The sequence below is a fragment of the Siniperca chuatsi genome, linkage group LG17 (assembly GCF_020085105.1).
Source record: "Siniperca chuatsi isolate FFG_IHB_CAS linkage group LG17, ASM2008510v1, whole genome shotgun sequence".
In the NCBI taxonomy this organism is placed as follows: Eukaryota; Metazoa; Chordata; class Actinopteri; order Centrarchiformes; family Sinipercidae; genus Siniperca; species Siniperca chuatsi.
The window spans coordinates 24,541,065-24,560,756 of NC_058058.1; the positions used below are offsets into that span (position 1 = coordinate 24,541,065).

The following is a 19,692-nucleotide window of genomic DNA, read 5'->3' on the forward strand; positions in this document are numbered from 1 at the left end:
AGTTATGCTGCTATAGCAATAGACTGCCAAGAGACTTCCCATGATGCACCTCTTTCCTCTCTCTTTCTCTCCCTCTCCATCTGTATGCATTTTTATCCCATTACTGCACGCTACTAACTCGACATCTTCTCTCTCCCGTAGTTCTGTGCCTTTTCGTTTCTCTCCTCTCTCCTTCCGTCGCTTTCAGCAGGTATTTCTGCCTCCGGAGCTGCAGAGTCTGGATCTGTGGTTGTGGGCCACCTGCTGCCCCCGTGTTCCTGCTCGACAACTGCTACTACAGTTGTTGTTCTTGGCTCTGTTACTAATACTGTCATTATTTTTCCTATTGCTGTCATTCCTATTATTATTAATTTATTAATATTAACACTACAATTCCATTTCTACTATTTTAAAAATTCTAGGTGGTATTTGCATTGTGCCTCTATCTCTCTCTCTCCCACCCCCACCCCTGTCCCCTTTCTCTCTCAAAACCTAACACAGCAGCAGCGGATGGCCCACCACTGAGTCTGGTTCTGTGCAAGGTTTCTGCCTCTTAAAGGAAGGTTTTCCTCGCCACTGTCGCTAAATGCTTGCTCATGGTGGGATTTGTTGGGTCTCTGTAAATAATATTATAAAGAGTACGGTCTAGACCAGCTCTACAGGATAAGTGCAAAGAGATAACTTCTGTTATGAATTGGCACTACATAAATAAAATTTATTTGAAATGAACTCACTTAAAATCACTGGGTGCTACTGCTGACTGGTGGTATGTATGCTGTATAGCTACTGAGGCACACAGACAAATCTCCACACACATTTGTAAGTAGTTCTGCTGTAATAATGGCCCCATACTCTGAGCATTGGGTGGGTGTTGATGTTTACACCTCTAGCACATGAGCTTTGGACCACCGGGAGGAGGAGGTTTAAAGGCCCGGGGGGGGACAACGAAACTGAGCTCAACCATTAGTAGCAGTTAGCGGTTACTGTAGCAACAAGTAAAGCTATCTGTCCATCAGGAAAGTCGGTCTCTGAGGCTGTGTTCCATCTTGCTGCTCTGTAAGATAACCACGCCCCCTTCCTTTGAATATAACAGATGGAAATAAAAAGAGCTGGAAATAAATGTTGCATTGTGAAATAAAAGTCCCCTGAAATAAATAAAAGTAGTCATTTGAAAAACATCCTTTTTTTTAAAAAAACAACTATTTATTGAACTATACTGACTCATTTATATATTCAAATTTATTTGTCTCATTTATTTATTTCATAGCCATATTTATTTATACAATTATTAATTTATTTAATATTGTCTAAAATGGCATTCCATATGACACAAGCTTTTTATATGGTGCCATATGTTTCCAGTAGGAAAACATCAGCTAAGGACTGTCCAACACCAAATAAACATCTGCTATTATCAGAAGAATCCTCTATCCACCTTATCCTCGTGGAAATATAGCTATTCCAGGCTTGTGTGTGTGTGTTACGGAACAGACAGGCAGGGGACACCAGGATGGACACAGAACGTTCTTTATTGAATGACAGCCAGATATTGTGGATATGAAGAGAGGGAAGTCTGTAGGCGGAAGAACGCGCTGGAGAGGGAGATCGCTGGAGACAGGAGAAATGCTGGAGACAGGGAGATCGCTGGAGACAAGGAGAATAGGCGTAATGCCGAGTAACATGGGGAGTCCTGATCATAAACGAGGTCGGACATAGACTGAGGTGAGTGCAGGGCTTATATGCAGACCGTGAAAGGGAGCTAATGTGGAGCAGGTGTGGATAATTAGTGGGTAGTGGAGCCTGGAGTATCCGTGACAGTACCTCCTCCTCCACGGCCAGCTCCCGAGGGCCGAAAAACCCCGCCAGAGGACACAGAGAAAAAACCCCGCCGACGTGACGGTCGTCCTCCACCACGGGGAGCGGGTTGATCCGGGCGACCGGCCAGAGCTTGGACAGGTGTGGAGCAGGGAGTCTCGGACAGACGACCATGGGCTTGGGCAGGTGTGGTGCTGGGAGGCCTCGGACGTACGACCATGAACCCGGTCCTGGGTGTTACAGAGGATCCCGGGCGGGCGACCCTGTAGCAGAACCAGGGTGGAGCTGAGGACCTCCGGTGGATGACCCGGGGACTGGACAGGCGAGGAGCTGGGGACCTCGGGCGGTCATCCTTTCGGTTTGATTCGACCTTCTGTTACGGAACAGACAGGCAGGGGGACACCGGGATGGACACAGAACGTTCTTTATTGAATGACAGCCAGATATTGTGGATATGAAGAGAGGGAAGTCTGTAGGCAGAAGAACTCGCTGGAGAGGGAGATCACTGGAGACAAGGAGAATAGGCGTAATACCGAGTAACATGGGAAGTCCTGATCATAAACTGATGCGAGTGCAGGGCTTATATGCAGACTGTGATTGGGAGCTAATGTGGAGCAGGAGTGTGATTGGGAGCAGGTGTGGATAAATAGTGGGTAGTGGAGCCTGGAGTATCCGTGACAGTGTGTGTGTGTAAACACATTTGCACATAGCTCTAGATATCATCAGATGTTAAACAAAATTATATTTTTTAGAAATCATTTCATTTAAACATTTAAAAAATAATCAATGTTTTATAGGCTATTTTATCAATATGTTTGTCAGAACAGACAAGCTTATTTATTGGCCCACCAAGGACGTAATGAATCAATACAATAATAACCAAATCCTGTAATCCACAGTAAAGAGAATTCAGTGCAGCGCAGAAATAGGGGGATGATCCGCTGCAGAGAGATGTCTGTCTGTCTATCTATCTATCTCTAGCCAGATCTGGGAGAGCAGGGCTGATGGTTATGCTGCCTTCATTTTAGGAGTGAAGAGCATCAAAAACAGCAAGATGTACAACCTGCAGCAGTACATCCTCAAGCAGCACTGACAGACACAGAAGGTCCGTGATGAAAGTACGAATTTCTGTGACACTGTTTTAACCATAGCAGTCATCAATACAGAACTCTCTTTCCTTCTCTCTTATTGTGTGTGTATTGTAGTGTTTTATTGTGTTTGTGTTTTACAGCTCTGCCATGTCCAGCAGCCAGCAGCCTCTGTCCCAGGCTTTGATCAGGATGTTGTGCAGTGGAACTGCTCCCACCAGCAGAAAACATGCTGTCCCTGTGACTTTATCCACCTCAGCACACAGTCATGGAGAGGCTGAGTATATCTTGCCTTGTCTTCATGGTTGCCCCAACCCTCAGGTAACTTCTTCTGGCAGGCCAAGAATAATCGTTGGCACCAGCGGCCAGTACTATATTTTAGCCTCACGGCTCACCTGCAAGGCTTGTAAGAAGTACTGGTATGCTGACAAGCCCCAATGGCTGGAGAAGCTACCAAAGCACTTTAGCAACATTGTGCCAGCCTTCCTGACACACAAAAAGGCCATCTGCAAATCTGTGATGGATGAGCTGAGGAGCATTGGCAGATCAACAGGGGACGTGTCCAAGCAGCTGACAGAGGCGCTCCATCGTAAATGTGAGAGCTCACCTGGCCTAACTGCTGAGTGTGCAGAACAGCAGGGGTGCCACTTTAAATGTTTAAAAGGGGAAAATGTAATTGTTTTGTATTATGCACACACACTGTAGGAAAAAATTCCGAACCAAATACGGGACGTATTGTTTTGGAACCGTTTCGTCTTGAAGGGCTTCGATGATTAAGGGGAAAGGCAAGGATAATTAAGAGATAATATTGAAACAATTTAGTAAGAATATTTTATCCGTCCAAACTTCAAAGTTTCTAGTACCAGGCATGTTCATTCTATCCTGTGTGTTCCTGTCATGGTAAAGCAGCACCATCTGCAGGCTTTGATGAGTTGCAAACTGAGGATTGCTTTTAACGTTTTTAAAATTTGAAGTGTTGAAAGTGAAAGTGAAGTGTTTAACAATGACTGTATTTGTTTCATGGCAGGATGGAAAATCCTCTGATGCAACATGTTATGTTATTGTCATACAAAAAGTGAAGATGGTTATATGAAGACAAAATATGCAGCTTGAAAACTGTTCCTGGAATGCAACGCTAATGTGTTATTTATATGGGTATTGTGTGACTACTCCCAGTAATGAAATGATTAGGCATGTTGTCCTCACATGTATGTACGAATGATGTGTGATGTGTCTTCACAGCTCATTTATACGTGTGTTTACACCTTCACTTTTACCTGAGGAAGACCATTTGTAGTTGTCATGTTCATGTAGAATTGAAGAGGAACAAGATAGCAGTGTGTGGGTGTATTTTTCCCTTCCTTTGTAAAGATGTGTGAGGACACTGGCAGTGGCTGGAATGACACAAGTAATGTGGCTAAGAAGTTACCACATCCTTATTTATATTCAAGGTCACCTAACCCCTTCACCCAGCGCCAACTGCACTTACATAACCAGGTTTACCGTAGTGCATGCTACATCCTTGCAGCATGTCGAAGTGATGAAATGGGTTTAAGCCATCGTCTGCATGAATCCGTTTGAACTCAAAGGGCTTTTTAAAATGACATTGCACTATTTAATATACACTCACTGGCCACTTTACTAGGAACACCTGTACAATTGAATGCAATACAATACAACAGTACTGCAACAAAAAAGTTTCTACATTTTCAGCTGTTGCTGATACTGACAGAAAGGTGATAATTCCACTTATGTTTATTACTGAGGGCGTAGCGGAGGGTGGTGTTGTACTGGAGTGCATTATATGGTAAATGGACTACATTTATATAGCGGCCACTCAAAGCGCTTTACACTCACCCATTCACACACATGCAATGCAAGGTGCCAACCTGCTCAGTCTCTGTGTGTCTCCCTGGAGGAGCCGGGGATCGGCCGCTCTACCTGCTGAGCCATGCCCCCCTTATATTGAAAGGTATTTCTAATATTTTGTCCACCCCCATTTACATACATGTGGGGATTGCATTTGATTGCACAGGCGTACCTAATAAAGTGGCCAGAGGGTGTATATTTCAGTTTCATGTGCATTTTATTTTTATTTTCTCAACATCAGTTCAACCACTTAAAGTGGAACTCAGGAAGAAATTAACATTTCAAACAGAGCCTTACAATATTTGTATTTACTCTGATAATATAATAAGAAATCAAATATAAGACGCTATGCAGAACATGAATGTGTTTATTTTCAATATATATCATATCACATTCAAAACTCAACAAGGCAATAATAAGAGAAAACCATTCATAGCACCATTACAAAACTAAGATGTTTTACTCTAACAGAAGTGAATGTTGTGTTTGTTTCAGGACAAGTTAGAGATGCGATAGAGGGTTCTCAAAGAATCAGTCTGCATTCGCCTTGGCTTTATAGATCTCAGTATACATGCAATGAATGACTTTTCTTCCCTTTTTTACATTTAGTTTTTCAAATGAAGAATTTGAGCCTGCAGACACCCATGGATACAAGAGCCCCATCTGGTGGAGTTTACAAGCCTCTTGGAAACAATTGACTCACTACAAATGTTTAAGCCTGTCTGTGAGAGGCAGGGCAGGTCCTCCTTTCTTCACGATGCACCCACTGCAGGTTTCTATATAGACACTAAGCTTATCAAACAGCACCGTCAAGAGTCACATTAATGGATGTAATAGTAAATTAAATGGGGGCTAACTATAACCTCCTGAAGTGGTGATCTTTATGTGGTAAAGAAGCAGAATGTTTTACAGTTAATTAACATGTTAAGATAGTGTACATATCCAAGGAACAAAGTACATTTACTCAAGTGCTGTACTTAAGTACAATTTTGAGGTACTTGTGTATTTCAGAGGGGAATATTGTACTTTGTACTCCACTACATTTATTTAATAACTTTAGTTACTAGTGAAGATACTAGATACAATACAAAATATAATCAACAAATACATTATGATGTATAATTATAGATCAAGGTTAAGACTTTACTGATCCCCAAGGGGGAAATTCACAAGCAACCCAAAGTTATAAGTAATAAAAATAAGCTTCACCTTTACCAGCTTCAACATTAAAGTTATTACACATTAACGCATCCATAATTATAATCCAATAATATAATACACGATATTCTGAAATGGTCCATTCTGTAGAATGACTACTTTTACTTTTTGTACTTTACGTATATTTTGATGCTAATACTTTCGTTCTTTTATTTAAGTCAGATTTTGAGTGCAGGACTTTTACTTGTAGCAGAGCATCTCTACACTGTGATACGGCTACTTTTACTTAAGTAGAGGATCTGAGTACTTCTTCCACCACTGCACATATCTTTGTTCACCCCCAATGCCTACCCGTGTTTACCCCCATAAATAATGTCCTCACATAACTTTGACCATATAATATGATGATGTGAATTTAAAGCTTAAAATAAGTGGTAAAAAGTTGGTCAACTCTTCCAGAAAAAGTTGATCTTAAATACATCAGCTCCTCTATATTGATAAAAAAAATAAATTAAGATGGAAAAACAAACACTGTAATAGAGTGTAAAGAACTGTCAATCTAATACCTTGTCTCCTGCAGAGGCTTGGAGTGACACAGTAAATAAATACCTGCCTGTAAGAAAACACCTTCGCAAAAGCCTGTTTACAGTAAAGCTGATAACACCTCTCATATAACCTTCACTATAATGAAACCATGGCATCAGGCCCTGAGATGATCTTAGCACTACACACTGTTGACAGAGGTGTTACAACACAAGCCTTGCCTAGTTATAACAGGAACCTGAAACCACAAGTTTCAGTCTGCTGTTGACTAAATTCAGTTTTGGTTTTCCATGTGCAGACATTATCAAAGCATGTCTCCAACCATAATCTATCATTTACACCAGTGACTGGGGGTGTTGAAATGCTTTGGGTTAATACGCAAAGGGTTCGGAGTGTAGAACAGAAATCAGGCCTGTGCCCAGACGCCTATACGGTCTCTGAATGATGATGCTGGTAAACATGGTGTACAAGTTGAGACTGGCTGTCAGTTTCACGAGCACCGGCATGCGCAGACATGACCCTAACCCTTACAAGCGTTTCTACTGCATCCGCCGCATCGTACATTCATGATGCTTATCCTTTTACCCAAATTTCTTTCTATCATGTAATATCCTTTAAATGTAAGTGATTGTAAGGTTCAGAGTGGATGATATGACGATCAGGATGGAAGAAAAAACATGTAAGTAGCAATTGTGACATCACTCACGGGTTTATGAAGGGATATTATTTAAGGAAAAGTTGAATATTTTTGGAAATATGTTCAAATCCCCTTTCTTGCCAAGAGTCAGATGAAGAAGATTGAAACCACTCTTATATCCAGTAGTGGAAGAAGAAGTCAAAATTTTACTTAAGTAAAAGTACAAAAGTATAATCAGAATAATGTATATTGAATTATAATTATTGATGCATCAATATGTACATCACTTTAATGTGGCAGCTGGTAATGGTGGGGCTTACTTTTTACCATTCACTGCTGGGTAGCTTGTGAATTTCACCAAGGGATCAATAAAGTCTTATCTTTATCCATAATTATACATCATCATTTATTTGTTGATTATAGTTTGTATTATTAATCCGAATCTGCAAAGTAACTAAAGTTATCAAATAAATGTAGTGGAGTAAAAAGTACAATATTTGCCTCTGAAATTAAGTGAAGTAAAAGTATAAAGTTGCAGGAAATGGAAATACAAAGTACAAGTACCTCAAAACTGTACTTAGGTACAGTACCTGAGTAAATGTACTCAATACAAATAAGCATAACTGTGTAGTAGAAATATGTTTTCTTTTGCTTTCATCGACCATCTTATGGGGGTCACCCCAAGGTTGGGGACCACTGCATTAGATTAACTGATTATTGAAAGGGATGCCTCAATGTCACAGGAGATGGCAGCAAACCCAGGTTCAGTCTCTGGCTGCAGGGCCCACTGTTGTGTAAAATGTACATGCCAAAAAGAGAAATGAAGTTAACTGTTAAAACCATAACTTCCAATAATTATTATTGATTTTGTTGACTATAGAGAGAAAAATCCGAAGTCTCCAAGTCCAAGCTGAGATAACTGTGATGATGAAATCATCACAGTTATTATGACTTACCATGCGGCCTTTTCACCACAAGTGGCAGTTACAGGATCATGGTAAATGCTAAAATGCAGTGTAACAGTAACACAAGCAGAGACGAGTCATAAAGTCAGTAAGCTGGCTCACTAATCAGTTACATAACCGCTCACATGAGCCACTATAAGCTTTGTTTTCTTATGAATCTGACTGTTCATTTGTAAGAGAAAGAGTTATGTGGCTGCATAGTCTTACTGTAAAATACGTAGGCACTGACTTTATCAGCAAGCTGATGTTCACATACTGTACTTACTTGTATATGGGCACTGCCAGTAGATGTGTACTTATATCCTTTAAGACCCTGCGCCATCTTTAACACTGACTACAGACGCAGTATTAAACAGCTCAGTGCATTTTATGCTGTATGTTTATAGCACATTGTGCCAGTGCATTCCATGACTTCACCTGGGAAGCTAAAGTCGCTAAAGTACACTTCGATCTGCGTTGTACAAATACTTCGATTAGTGAACACAACGGATCTTTGTCTTGATTAACTTGTCATCAATTATGATGAAGTACTTGTTGATCCTTAGTCACAAACAACAGTTGTTGGTGACTCAGAGGGGAATATTGTACTTTTTCACTCCACTACATTTATCTGACATCTGGAGTTACTAGTTACTTTTCAGATTAAGATTTTACATAAAAAAACATAGAATAATCATATAAAATAGAGTGCTTTTTTTTTTTTAATTAAACCAGTGGTTCCCAACCTTTTTTGCTTGTGACCCATCACAAAAAAGCAGTGTCTAAAATGTTTCAGGCATTCCCCTCTAAACTTCTTACATGGTTTCATTTAAATAACTGTTTGAAGTCCAGAGGTAAAAATGATCCAATATTTCACAAAAAAGCAAAGATCATTAAAAAGTGCAAAAACTGAAAACTGACGTCACTACTGGCCTGGTAAAGGTTCTTCATACTTTGCATCAACATGCCTATGACAAAGTTCCCCGCAGGAACAATAAAGCTTATTTGATCTTATCTGAATAAGTTATTCAGCATCTTCTCATAACATCCTATCATAAACAATAAGGTGGTATAAAAAGCTCTGAATGTATTCCATTAAAACGATGGGGAGATGCTCCTCACAAAGGCAGTGTTTTCTGCATTACGAAAAATACTAAATATTAAGAATGTTGTTCATCGTGATTTTACTACCATCAAATGTGACCTTTACCAGCAGAACCCCATAAAATGTTCTATTTTTTAGCACTCTATGTAGTCATCATTTGGTAAACAAGGCTCTATGGCAACAGCAGGTTTGCTCATTAAATACAACTATCCATGTTTTAAATTTATTACTCGTGTTTAATGGCACCATAAAACCACAGTAGTAAACTAGCCTACATAAAGAGTTAAAATATGCTTACGAGTCTGTTGCAACAATAAATCAAAGCCCACTCCCAGATGTCTGTCTCTACACAGCCGCTGTAAAGTCCGCACACTGACAGAAATCCTTCTAGACGCCGCACTCACCAGCAGAGCAGAGCACTCGGATTCAACAGACAGACAGCACAGTGACAAAAGTACTCAGTTTATTATAATGATCAATGGTTGCCACATTACAAAGTCATCAAAGGGAGGAATGAGGGTGGGATGCAGTCTGTAAAACAACATTACTACTTACAAATAAAAAGAAACATGGGTGATAAAAAATATAGCAACTCTTAAAAAGGACGCTTAGAAGTTTAATTTTGCTCATTTATTCTATGTGACTCATATTCTCCTCAGTCTACAGCAGGCCTTGTCTCTTCAGATCCTCATAGGTCTTCTTGTTGACCACATTTCCACTCGAGTCCTCATACTCTTCCTGAAAAACACACAAGTCAGGGAATGAGCATGCACATTATAACTAGCAAGCATTATTTCCCAAATCAGTTGTCCTGATTCCATCCATGTGGACTCACCTCTGTGTCTGGCTGCCACCGCTCTGATGCCTTCTGGGACTTCAGCTTTGCCCACACTGGAGTAACAAACAAACAAACGATTATTGAAACCAACTTCCAAAATTCTTCAAAATCCAGATGTTCATGACGAGCTCCAGACAAAGACTCTTACGAGAGACAGCGTCCTCAATCTGCGTGACGTTGGCAAAGTGAGCGGTGTTGGGGATTCCAAGACAGCGCATACCGTGAGCATGCCTCCATTCCTACAAACAAACACAAAATACACTTCAGTGGCAGAAATACACACTCAATGTCATAAGCAATATACTATGTTGATGTATTTTGTTGATTTTGATGACAGTGGAAAATCTGTTAGAAGTCCTGAGGATGTTTACTGAATGTAATAACGTCGCCTCTGTAATAGTGAGTCCTTGATAAAACAACAACATACCGCAAAGTGCCTCTGGAAGGCTTTGGGTCCCCTGTAAGTGTAGTTTCCACAGATCTCACAGTTGTAGTTGATGTTCAGCCCGTGGAGTTTATAGAGCCAGTATGGAATTGGCTGGAGGGAATAAAATAGCAGTCAGCAAACACAATAAAAAATGTGCAGCACATACAAACAGAACAGTGTAAGGCCAGGATTTGACAGTGCCAGTTTGAATCTAATTTAAGCCAAATCCAAGCCAAAAGATGTCAATACACAAGGATAAAACAGGGTTTTAAATATGTATCTGACAGGTACTGCATCAAAGACGTCCAGTGATTTAATATTGCAGAGACGGATTAAAGTGTCAAAATCAAACCAACAGATGCAGAGAGGTCATGACTTTTAGTCCCTAGTATGAATCAAGCTCCAAATAACACTGGATCCTACACTTCCCATAATGCAACCAATAGCATACTTCTTTAGAACCTTCCAACATGATAAAAGCTCACATCTTTCAAGCTCCATGCCCCTACAACGTAATGCAGGCTCTCTGTTATAAATGCGTAGTCTGCAAGCCCATCCTGAGATAACCCTGATGACATCACTGTTACACCACCAGGGGTTATTTGGTCAGACTTGACAAATCTCCGTAAGAGCCACAGAGGACATTAAACAACAGATTAAACAGACTGTGTGGTACTGCGCCTGACTAGTAAAGCGACCTATCTGTGTAAAATATGTGAGGTGCCCCTTTAAAGAGTAACTTAACACCAGGCTGAAAAGCAGCGTTTCACTGCCCTCTCTGGTTGAAAGTTTCAGGCCTGTTTCATCTCTGACCACACCCAGTGCCACAAATGGGTGTGGTCAGAAGTGTGCACCTGTAACTACACCCAACAGTGATGTCACTGTGTGCTGGAGTACACTTGTACGTCACTGCAGCGAGGTGAGACGTAAAGCCACTGGAGGTCAGCAAAAACAAGATTTTCAGGGGATGTTAAGTTACTCTTACAAAACTAAAAACACCATACGTGACCATGTTTATGACCTTTTAATGCAAAAATGAAGGTTTTTAGAGCAAGTGTTGAGATGTGGTGACTGCCTAAAGCTAACACATGCTGAAAATGTTCTAAATTGTATTGTAAACTGATTTGCCTCTGTAATTTGGATTTAGTAAACTCTAAATGAGGCATTCAAAAAGAAATGTTTGCTGTCCCATAGCACAATCTTATTATTTCTGCTGTGCCAGTTGATCAATACCAAAACTGTAACATCACTGAAGAGGCCTTTTTCTCACAAAACATTTTGACATGTGACAGTAGGAAAAGCACAGGTGTAAGTAATACAATGAATGATGGCTGGATTCCATTTAGCTGCTTCAGTTTCAGATCCCTGGTATTGTTCATGCTGGCTCACTGTCACACTGCACACTGCCATGACTTACACTTGAATAGAACAGAGTTATTAGTTAGATCTATGTTTTGCCTACTATGACAAGTCAAAATGTCTGCCGAGAAGAAGGCCAATCAGATGCTGATTTTTCTTTTGTTTTAAACTGTTTCCTGCAAAGTCAAGCCTGCTAAACTGTCACTGCTTGGTTATGTTATCTTCATCGTCATCTGAGCACTGCCAACCATCTGCCACAAAACGGAGCAGTTCTTCAGTGTGTGTGACTGTTCTGGCATTTTCTTTTCAGTATTGGGTTTGCAGTTCATTTTCTACAATGTGCCTTTGAATTTGGTTGACTTAATTTAATCAATAACAGCTAATAAACCTCTCTAATTCCTTTAAACTTTCAACTCTTCAGGACCTGTTGTCATATTTAGTTAAACAGTGCCAGATGTCCCTGCTAATTTTGAGATGTTGTCACCAGTCAGATGACTTTATGCACCTGAAAAGTTGCTTTGAAGGTTGCATTTGTGTTCAGTTGTACAGGAGTACTGATCATTTTGTACAAAAGTGTTCCCACACCTTGCCGTCCCAGCCCAGCGGCAGGTTCTTGGGGTTGTAGATGATCTCATTGTCTTCGTCTTCGCTCTCGCTCTCACTGAGCTGCTCCTCCTCCTCCTCCTCGCGCTCCTCTCCGGTCCTGGCCTGTTTCCTCTGGACGTTCTCATGAGTCAGCTGCCTCTGCTCCTGTAATCGCCGACAGCATCAACAGCTGTCATATCTGAGCGCACGCTAACCACAGTAAGCTAGCTAACACTTTTCTCAAAATGTTGGCAGAGGTAACCTCCAGATATATTTACTCACCCCGAGGATCTCCACATATTCATAGACTTGAGCCTCCAGGAAGGCAATTTCCTTGTTACGCTCTGTGTCTCTGCAGAAGTGATGGATGGAAATTGTTATGAATTATATAATGAACACTATCATAAGACACTGTCTGCATTAGACTGAATTTTTAAAACACCCACTTACTTTTTAGGGCCTTTGGCTTTGGGATTCTTGGCAAACAGTGAAGGGTCCAGTGATTCCAGGGATTTGCCTTTTGTGCTGAAGAGTCTCTGAGCTCTCTCCTCCAGAGTCCTGTCCGGCACACAGACACTCATTCAATCAGTTATCCGAAGTGCATGACTTGATCTAAACGTGTTGTGCACATTCTGTTATTGATATTAATATCTATTACCAAGTGCTTGCTTGCAGTGTGAATGATGCTGTACACATACTGCAACTGTCTTGTGTTTTAACACTTGCCTCTAGACCAGTGGTTCCCAGCATGGGTGCCACGACACCCCGGGGTGCATTAAGGACAGGGCAAGGGTGCCACAAGATTTATTTCCTCTGTTGTACTGTACATTTTTGATAACACTACATCAAAAAACGAGGCAACATTTACATTAACTAAATCTTTGTTATGTTTTAAAACATATCAAAACAGAGCAAATAGCAACATTATAAACGCTGTTAAATGTGAAAAATGACAGCTCACGGTTGCTGGTTGTCATAGTAACGAAACGTGCTTGTTTCATTTTCCCAGTGCACAGCAGACAGAAATAGTAAATGCCAGAGCAAGCGATAAAAAGATTTGTCACTATAAACAGAGTTTAAAGAGATGCTGATACAGAAGACGGAAACCTGTGCTGGTCAAAAGAACTAAGATCAGACTGAACAGCAAAAGCTACTGGGCTTATGGATTTTTGTGGATTGAGAAAGTAGATAGGCGGAAGCAATGGATGCCAAGTAAGCTCAAGAGACATCTTGAGACAAAACATTCTGCTCTTTAGCCAGCAAAGACATTAAATACTTCAAGCAACTGAGAGAACTCAGTGAAAAACAGAATCAATGTATGATGTCCAGTGTGCATGTTTTTGTCTGTAAAAACCTAAAAACAACAACACATTTTATGAATTAGCATAATTAACCAAAAAAATCATGAATTGCTCCAGAGTGTCGTAAACTCTACGTGATAGCTGGCGGGGATAGGAACTGCAGGCTAGGAACTAAAATTGGACTTTCTGCGATTGAAAAGTAGCAACGTACTTCAGAAGGTTCCTGGGAAAGTTCCTACAGTCAAACAGCCCTGTCCCACTTCTCATAACTTGAGCTTTTAAGAAGTTCTGATGGTTTGGTACTAGGTTCTTCTGACATTTGGAATATATGTCTGACAGCAGGACAGATGTCATCATTTTCATGTGCTGTTTGTAGACGAGTAAAGTAAGTGGATGTGGGACTGGCAACAACAGCGCTGCTGGCAACACCTCAAAGTACTGGGAACTTGCATTTAGCATCCCTTCTGAGCAGTGCTCAGATTTACTTCTAGAAACTTGTCCCCAAGCAGGAACTGTTACAATAGCCGCATGTTTCATGCAGTGAAAGACAGCTGATAGAGTGCTGATCAGCTGTCAGATACTCAAGAACAATAACCATTCTACTTTGGCTATCTCATTTTGGAGTGAAGGTCAAAAATGGGGGGCACTTGCAAAGATAGAAAATGGTGTGCAGTATTAAAATTATTACTGCTTTAATGCTATGTTTTCTGCGTGCAACCATGCTCACCCCCCACATTTCAGTCCCAGCGCCATGAGAGCAGATTTCAATCTGTCCAGACCCAAGGAAGCCAACTCCTGTGTGAAGGAATAAGAGAAAACCATCAGCAGAAGCATGAATGAGCAAGCGTAGTATTAATATTAAATGCTAAATCTTCAAGTATGAGCAGTGAGTGTCTCACCTCCCAGGAAGAAAAGGCAGAGAGGTCCAGATGAGCTCCAGCATGTGTCAAAGCGCTACTTGTCTCTTTCTAAAGTCCAAAGGACCAGATTAAGAAGAAGAAAAAAAAAAACATTAGGTCAGATGAATAACCCAAACTCCACCCATCATCACATATAAAGAACCTATTAGGAGAACTCACAGGCCAGCCTGGAAAGGTCCCATTCTCCCATTTTTTCTCAAAGTCTAACAGCACTTTGCCATAGAGATCGTTGTGGTCCAGCAGAGGTTTGACCCGGTCTGTGTAGTCCTGTAGATACTCCAGCAGCATCTCCAAATACCTGCACCAACAGCCACCCCATCACATGTTAGTCCAACAGCACAGTTCATGCACAATCTACACATTTATAAGTATTATTTATATATATATATATATATATATATATATATATATATATATATATATATATATATATATATATATATATATATATATATATATATATATATATATATTTCTAAAGACATCATCATACTTGGCTAAGATGGGTTAATTTTCTTGTCTTAAATGTTGAATATATATATATCTTCTACTTAAAGTTAAACATGTGTTAGCAGTCAGTTTCGATGGAAATAAGCACGATGGACCTACTTTTTGTATTCAGCATTCTTCCTGTCCTTGGGGATGTCAAAGAGCTGATCGAATGAAGACAGGAAAGTGATGTACTCCAGTTTCTGTAGAAAGAGAGAGCATCAAGAGTGGTTAAAAAAACAAAACAAAGGTTCAGTTTGGAGGTGAAAAATTTATTATGCAGATTTTAAAAGGATCATAACCTCTGCTCCCTTCAAGTTGATGTACTTCAGGTAACAGTCGTGGAGATCGAGGTAGCGGCCGTATCCTTCCTCATCAGTGAACTCCACCATGTCTGCAGAAGATACACAGATTTCACTCAATTGTCCATTACAGATCTGGGGCCTGTCTCAGAAAACCAGATTATTGCATTAGCCAGGTGACACCGGTCCTAACAAGTTTATTGTTAACTATGGTAGATGTTTATTGTTAACTATGGTAAATGTTTATTGTTAACAGGGGTAGATTTGTGCCAAATTTTGGTACCTGAGAGCGCATCTGGGTGAGAGAGCGAGAAGGGCAATGGCGAGCCAAAGGCGGTCGCAAGTGTGGTTTACAGCGAGTGTTGTCCGACGCAGACAACACTCACTGTAATGTGGCATGCAAAGCTGGCCAGGGCAACACGCCTAACCTGAGGAAACACCTGGTCAAACACAAAATATATCTAAAAGCTAAACCGTGTACCGTTTTTGATAGCATAAAAGCCAATTCCCCCGCAGCAGCCGCGTTAGCACGCCTGCAGCCGGCTCCAAAGAAGTCGAACCCTCCATGGACGACGAAACTTTAGCATTTTTACTAGCGTTACCCACAGGACTGTCAAAACGCACACTGACCGTGAGACTCACTCAGTTAACACTTCCCACAAGCTAGCATGCCACGCGTCCATTTTGTCAAACAGTGAAAAACAAATGAACTGAAAACGGCACGAAAAGAGGACACTGACGCACAAACATACAAGACACAGCGGCTCTTCTGGCAGCAGTGTCTCTCCCTATCATAACCACGTGCACGCAGGCAGGAGTGACAGAGTTACTATGGTTACGGCAGGGGTGACAGTGAGTTACTATGGTTACAGGGACGCTCTGAAATTTTTTACAGGGAAATATTACAGTATGCAAGCACTGCAGTAGTGAGAGAAGTTTGGCCATAATTTTTACAACTGAAATTACATTTTTAATATTACAGAGAGCAAAGAACCGAAAAAAGGTACCGTTGGGTACCGGTACAGAATTCCAGGTACTGGTTCAAATGTGAACGGTAGCCAGCCCTACCAGGTTCAAGAGTATAAAAAGCCCCTTCGGCAGTCGCCTGTCTGGAAATACGGAGTCACTATTCCTACGGATCCTGACAAGGACGAAATTCTGCTCACAAGTCACAGTCACAAACAATACAGAGACCAGCAGGCAACTACTGAATGAACAGGTAAATAATAGAGGGGGTAGTGCGGATGGTGAGGAGTATACAAAGCAGCAGAATTAGTCCGTTTTGCGTGATGAATTGGGATGGGACTTTCCAGGCCCAGTTCCCTCAAATTCAAGGACCCAACACAGCACAGTTTGAGACACGGATCAAGGTTAATTACTGGTACAACACTAAGAATTTCTATAATGAGAACTAGCAGGCTTTACAGTGAGGTTCACAGACAACAATTAAAGAGAGAGGCTTGAATGTGTGAACACTTCTCAGTTGTGCTGCGTTATAGTGATGTTACTTTACGTTGAAAAAAAAAAAAATCAATATAACTTCACTTTCTATTCTTGTACAAAATATATAAATTCAAGCACTTTCAATGACCCCTGTCTATTTTCAAAAACTTTCAAGGCATTGATTTCCCCCCCTCAAATTCACAAATTTTCATGGATTCCAAGGACCCGTGGGAACCCTGATTAATGTAGTGACATAAGATTTTTGAGGCAAGTATCAATGTTGAGAGTTTAATACAACAAACTAATATCTATTGATATATCATTTTCAGAAATGTTTTAACACGACAAACATTTTTGACAAGGATCCCTTAAATTTGGTTATTAAGAATTGTGACCACGATTGTGCCACCTAAACTTAAAAAAGGATTTTAAACTTTATTGTGACATTTGATTTTAAATTGTCCTGATTTTAGTTCAGTTTTTGATGAAAACAAAATGGAAATGGCCTTTTGCATGGTCACTTTTCATAATGGTTGACTTTTCAACTGTTGTGAAAATTTTAGTTTTCACAAGAAACAAAATAAGAAATTTCAATTTTGTCATACAATCATTTGCTCTCAAATGGAATTTGAAAAGTTATATTGAATGGAACTTTTCCATTTGATTAAATAATCTTATATTATATTGTCATCCTAGACTTCCATAGGCAACATAACAGAGTTTATCAGAAATGGTGGGTAAGTTAGATATTTGACCACAATTATCAGTGATCCAGAAGATTTACTGCAGTTAATTAATAGCTATGAATTTCTTCAAAGCTATCCTGGCTGTAAATGCTTTAGTGGAGACTGTTGAGTTCTTAACACTTTCACTGCTGGACTGGTTTTAAAAGAGCCAGCCGATAAACACCTTTGTTAGGACCAGTTATCAGGAAGTCCGAGTGTTTGGTGAAGACAGCCGTGACAAAGAGAGACTAGGCTAGGTTAAACTCCTGGTGCGAGACAGGGCCTATTGAGATAAAAGTGTAACCAATGTTTTAACTGCTTTTAGACTTACTCTGAGCCTCCTCGCTGGGGTTGTCTCTGGCCTTCATCAGCTCCTCAAACTCTGCAGACATGGGAATGGAAATCTACAAGAAACACATGATAGCATTATTGTTAATATTGTGTTTCAAAAGGTTTATATAGTCTAATTTCACTACTTGCAATTTAAAGGTTAACTACCTCATTAGGGTGCTTTCTGTGAAACTCCTTTATCTGTTTCAGTCTGTTGTAAAACTCTGCAAACTCATTTGGTCCTGAGATGGCAGCAAGTTCATCCCTTCTCATTCTGTCAACAAGAAAAGGATGTTCTTGTTCAAGGTAACAGGTTAAGTGACAATTCTGCATGCAATAATACACAATAAAATAACTTAAGCATATATGAGTATGGTTCCTGTTTCCAAGCAATATTTGTGAAAATTTTCAGACAACAGGTATGGTGTTTAGCAACTCAAAGTACCATAATCTCTCTACATCTGTAATTTGGAGAAGGACCATTCTAACGCATCTGGATATGAGTTAAGGTAGGTATAGCCATTAAAACTGGAGCAGGTTAATCACGTACAAAAGACTTACCCATCTTTGTCTTCATAGGAGTCTCTGAGATTTGCGCTCACTTCCATATACCTCTGTCAAAAGACAAACAGACTGTCTTTGTTTTCATGTTGAACATTAAACATAGCCGTACAACTAACTTACAGAACCCAGAACTGCATTCTTTTCTTTTACATGGAGAAATGTCTCACCAAACTCCTCTCTGACTAATGTCCTTTAACATGTAGCTACGTTGTGTGTCTCTAGTCTTTAACGTAGTTACTGTAAGTAACAGCAGAAATGTAGCCTTATAGATCCTTTTAGTGAGCTAACGTTAGCCAGCCGATGCTAGCCATTTCAAACAAATCAAAACTCTTGCTTACATCCAACATTGCTCTTGTTCGATGGTCAGAGTTAATCTGTTCCCGCAGCTGTCAGAAAAAGAAACAAGATAAATTCGAAAACATAAGTTAACTTGCAGATGTTTGCCATGTTTGCAGTATTGATTAGCAATGGTGCTAATGCTAGCATAAAGCGGACAGCTTACCGTGGACTTCTTGTGTAACATTTCTTTTGTTTTAGCATCCATTAGCCTCTCTTTCTCTTCGTGATAGCGACGCTGTTGCTCTAAAATAGTCTCCATTATTTATAAATGTGTCGTACGTTTACTAAAGACAAGATAAGGTGTCTAACTAGTTAGCATAAAAATGAAGCAGCGCCCGCCGTATCTGCTACGTTTGTTTTCAATGGCGCATGTTGAGCAGCTAACGTCCGTCACAGTACTATGGCGTAGGGAAACATCGTCCAATTAAAGGGTTCCGCAGGACTTGATAGATACAAATCATGGACAATAGTAATTCTAAAATGTCAATTATAGTTTACAACAGAAATGTGATGCAGATAGTCAAAGAATCACACAATTTGGAGGAATTAGTGGCTTCTTTTAGTTTCTTATATATATAGTTACTTAATATATTTAGGGGTCTGCCTGAGGTGTTTTAAGGATACTGTTCATTTCAACTGTATTAACTAGCCTTAATGTTTTAGATTAACTGCATAATGGGGCAGCGATCAACATCTGCCCCCAGCAGCAGCAGGTCACCAAAGCACAGACATCATTAACAACTCCATTGCTGTAACAGGGCTCCGAGCATCTGAGTAGGCTACCTGGACTACCATAGGCAATTGGTTGTGAAATCCTACTGCACACCTTTACAAACAAGATGGATGAGCAGCCTATCACTGTATTCCTCTCTTTTGCACTTCCTTTGTAGTCTACACTATCATCAAAGCCTGCCACAACGCTTCAGAGAGCA

The 19,692-nt window shown here is 40.3% G+C and overlaps 1 protein-coding gene and 1 long non-coding RNA gene across 3 annotated transcripts; one reads left to right on the forward strand and one right to left on the reverse strand.

Annotated features, from left to right (window-relative positions):
• Positions 1 to 2,463: 2,463 nt before the first annotated feature.
• LOC122864853 lies at positions 2,464 to 4,091 on the forward strand. 2 transcript variants are annotated; one of them, XR_006375316.1, is made up of 2 exons: positions 2,464 to 2,912; positions 3,026 to 4,091. It is a non-coding gene; the product is annotated as an uncharacterized LOC122864853 (long non-coding RNA). The 2 variants fall into 2 exon arrangements; XR_006375315.1 differs by having other exon boundaries at positions 2,464 to 2,899.
• A 5,493-nt stretch (positions 4,092 to 9,584) lies between these two features.
• Positions 9,585 to 19,173, reverse strand: sf3a3 (splicing factor 3a, subunit 3). The gene is made up of 17 exons (XM_044172785.1): positions 18,924 to 19,173; positions 18,760 to 18,807; positions 18,419 to 18,471; positions 18,026 to 18,131; positions 17,859 to 17,931; positions 15,360 to 15,451; positions 15,178 to 15,260; positions 14,728 to 14,866; positions 14,548 to 14,616; positions 14,376 to 14,443; positions 12,798 to 12,905; positions 12,630 to 12,699; positions 12,348 to 12,512; positions 10,404 to 10,514; positions 10,125 to 10,215; positions 9,974 to 10,029; positions 9,585 to 9,876 (listed from the first exon to the last, which is right to left on the reverse strand). The coding sequence occupies exons 1-17, from the start codon at positions 19,017 to 19,019 to the stop codon at positions 9,799 to 9,801; spliced, it is 1,506 nt and encodes a 501-aa protein (XP_044028720.1). The 5' UTR covers positions 19,020 to 19,173; the 3' UTR covers positions 9,585 to 9,798.
• Between the last annotated feature and the right edge of the window lie 519 nt (positions 19,174 to 19,692).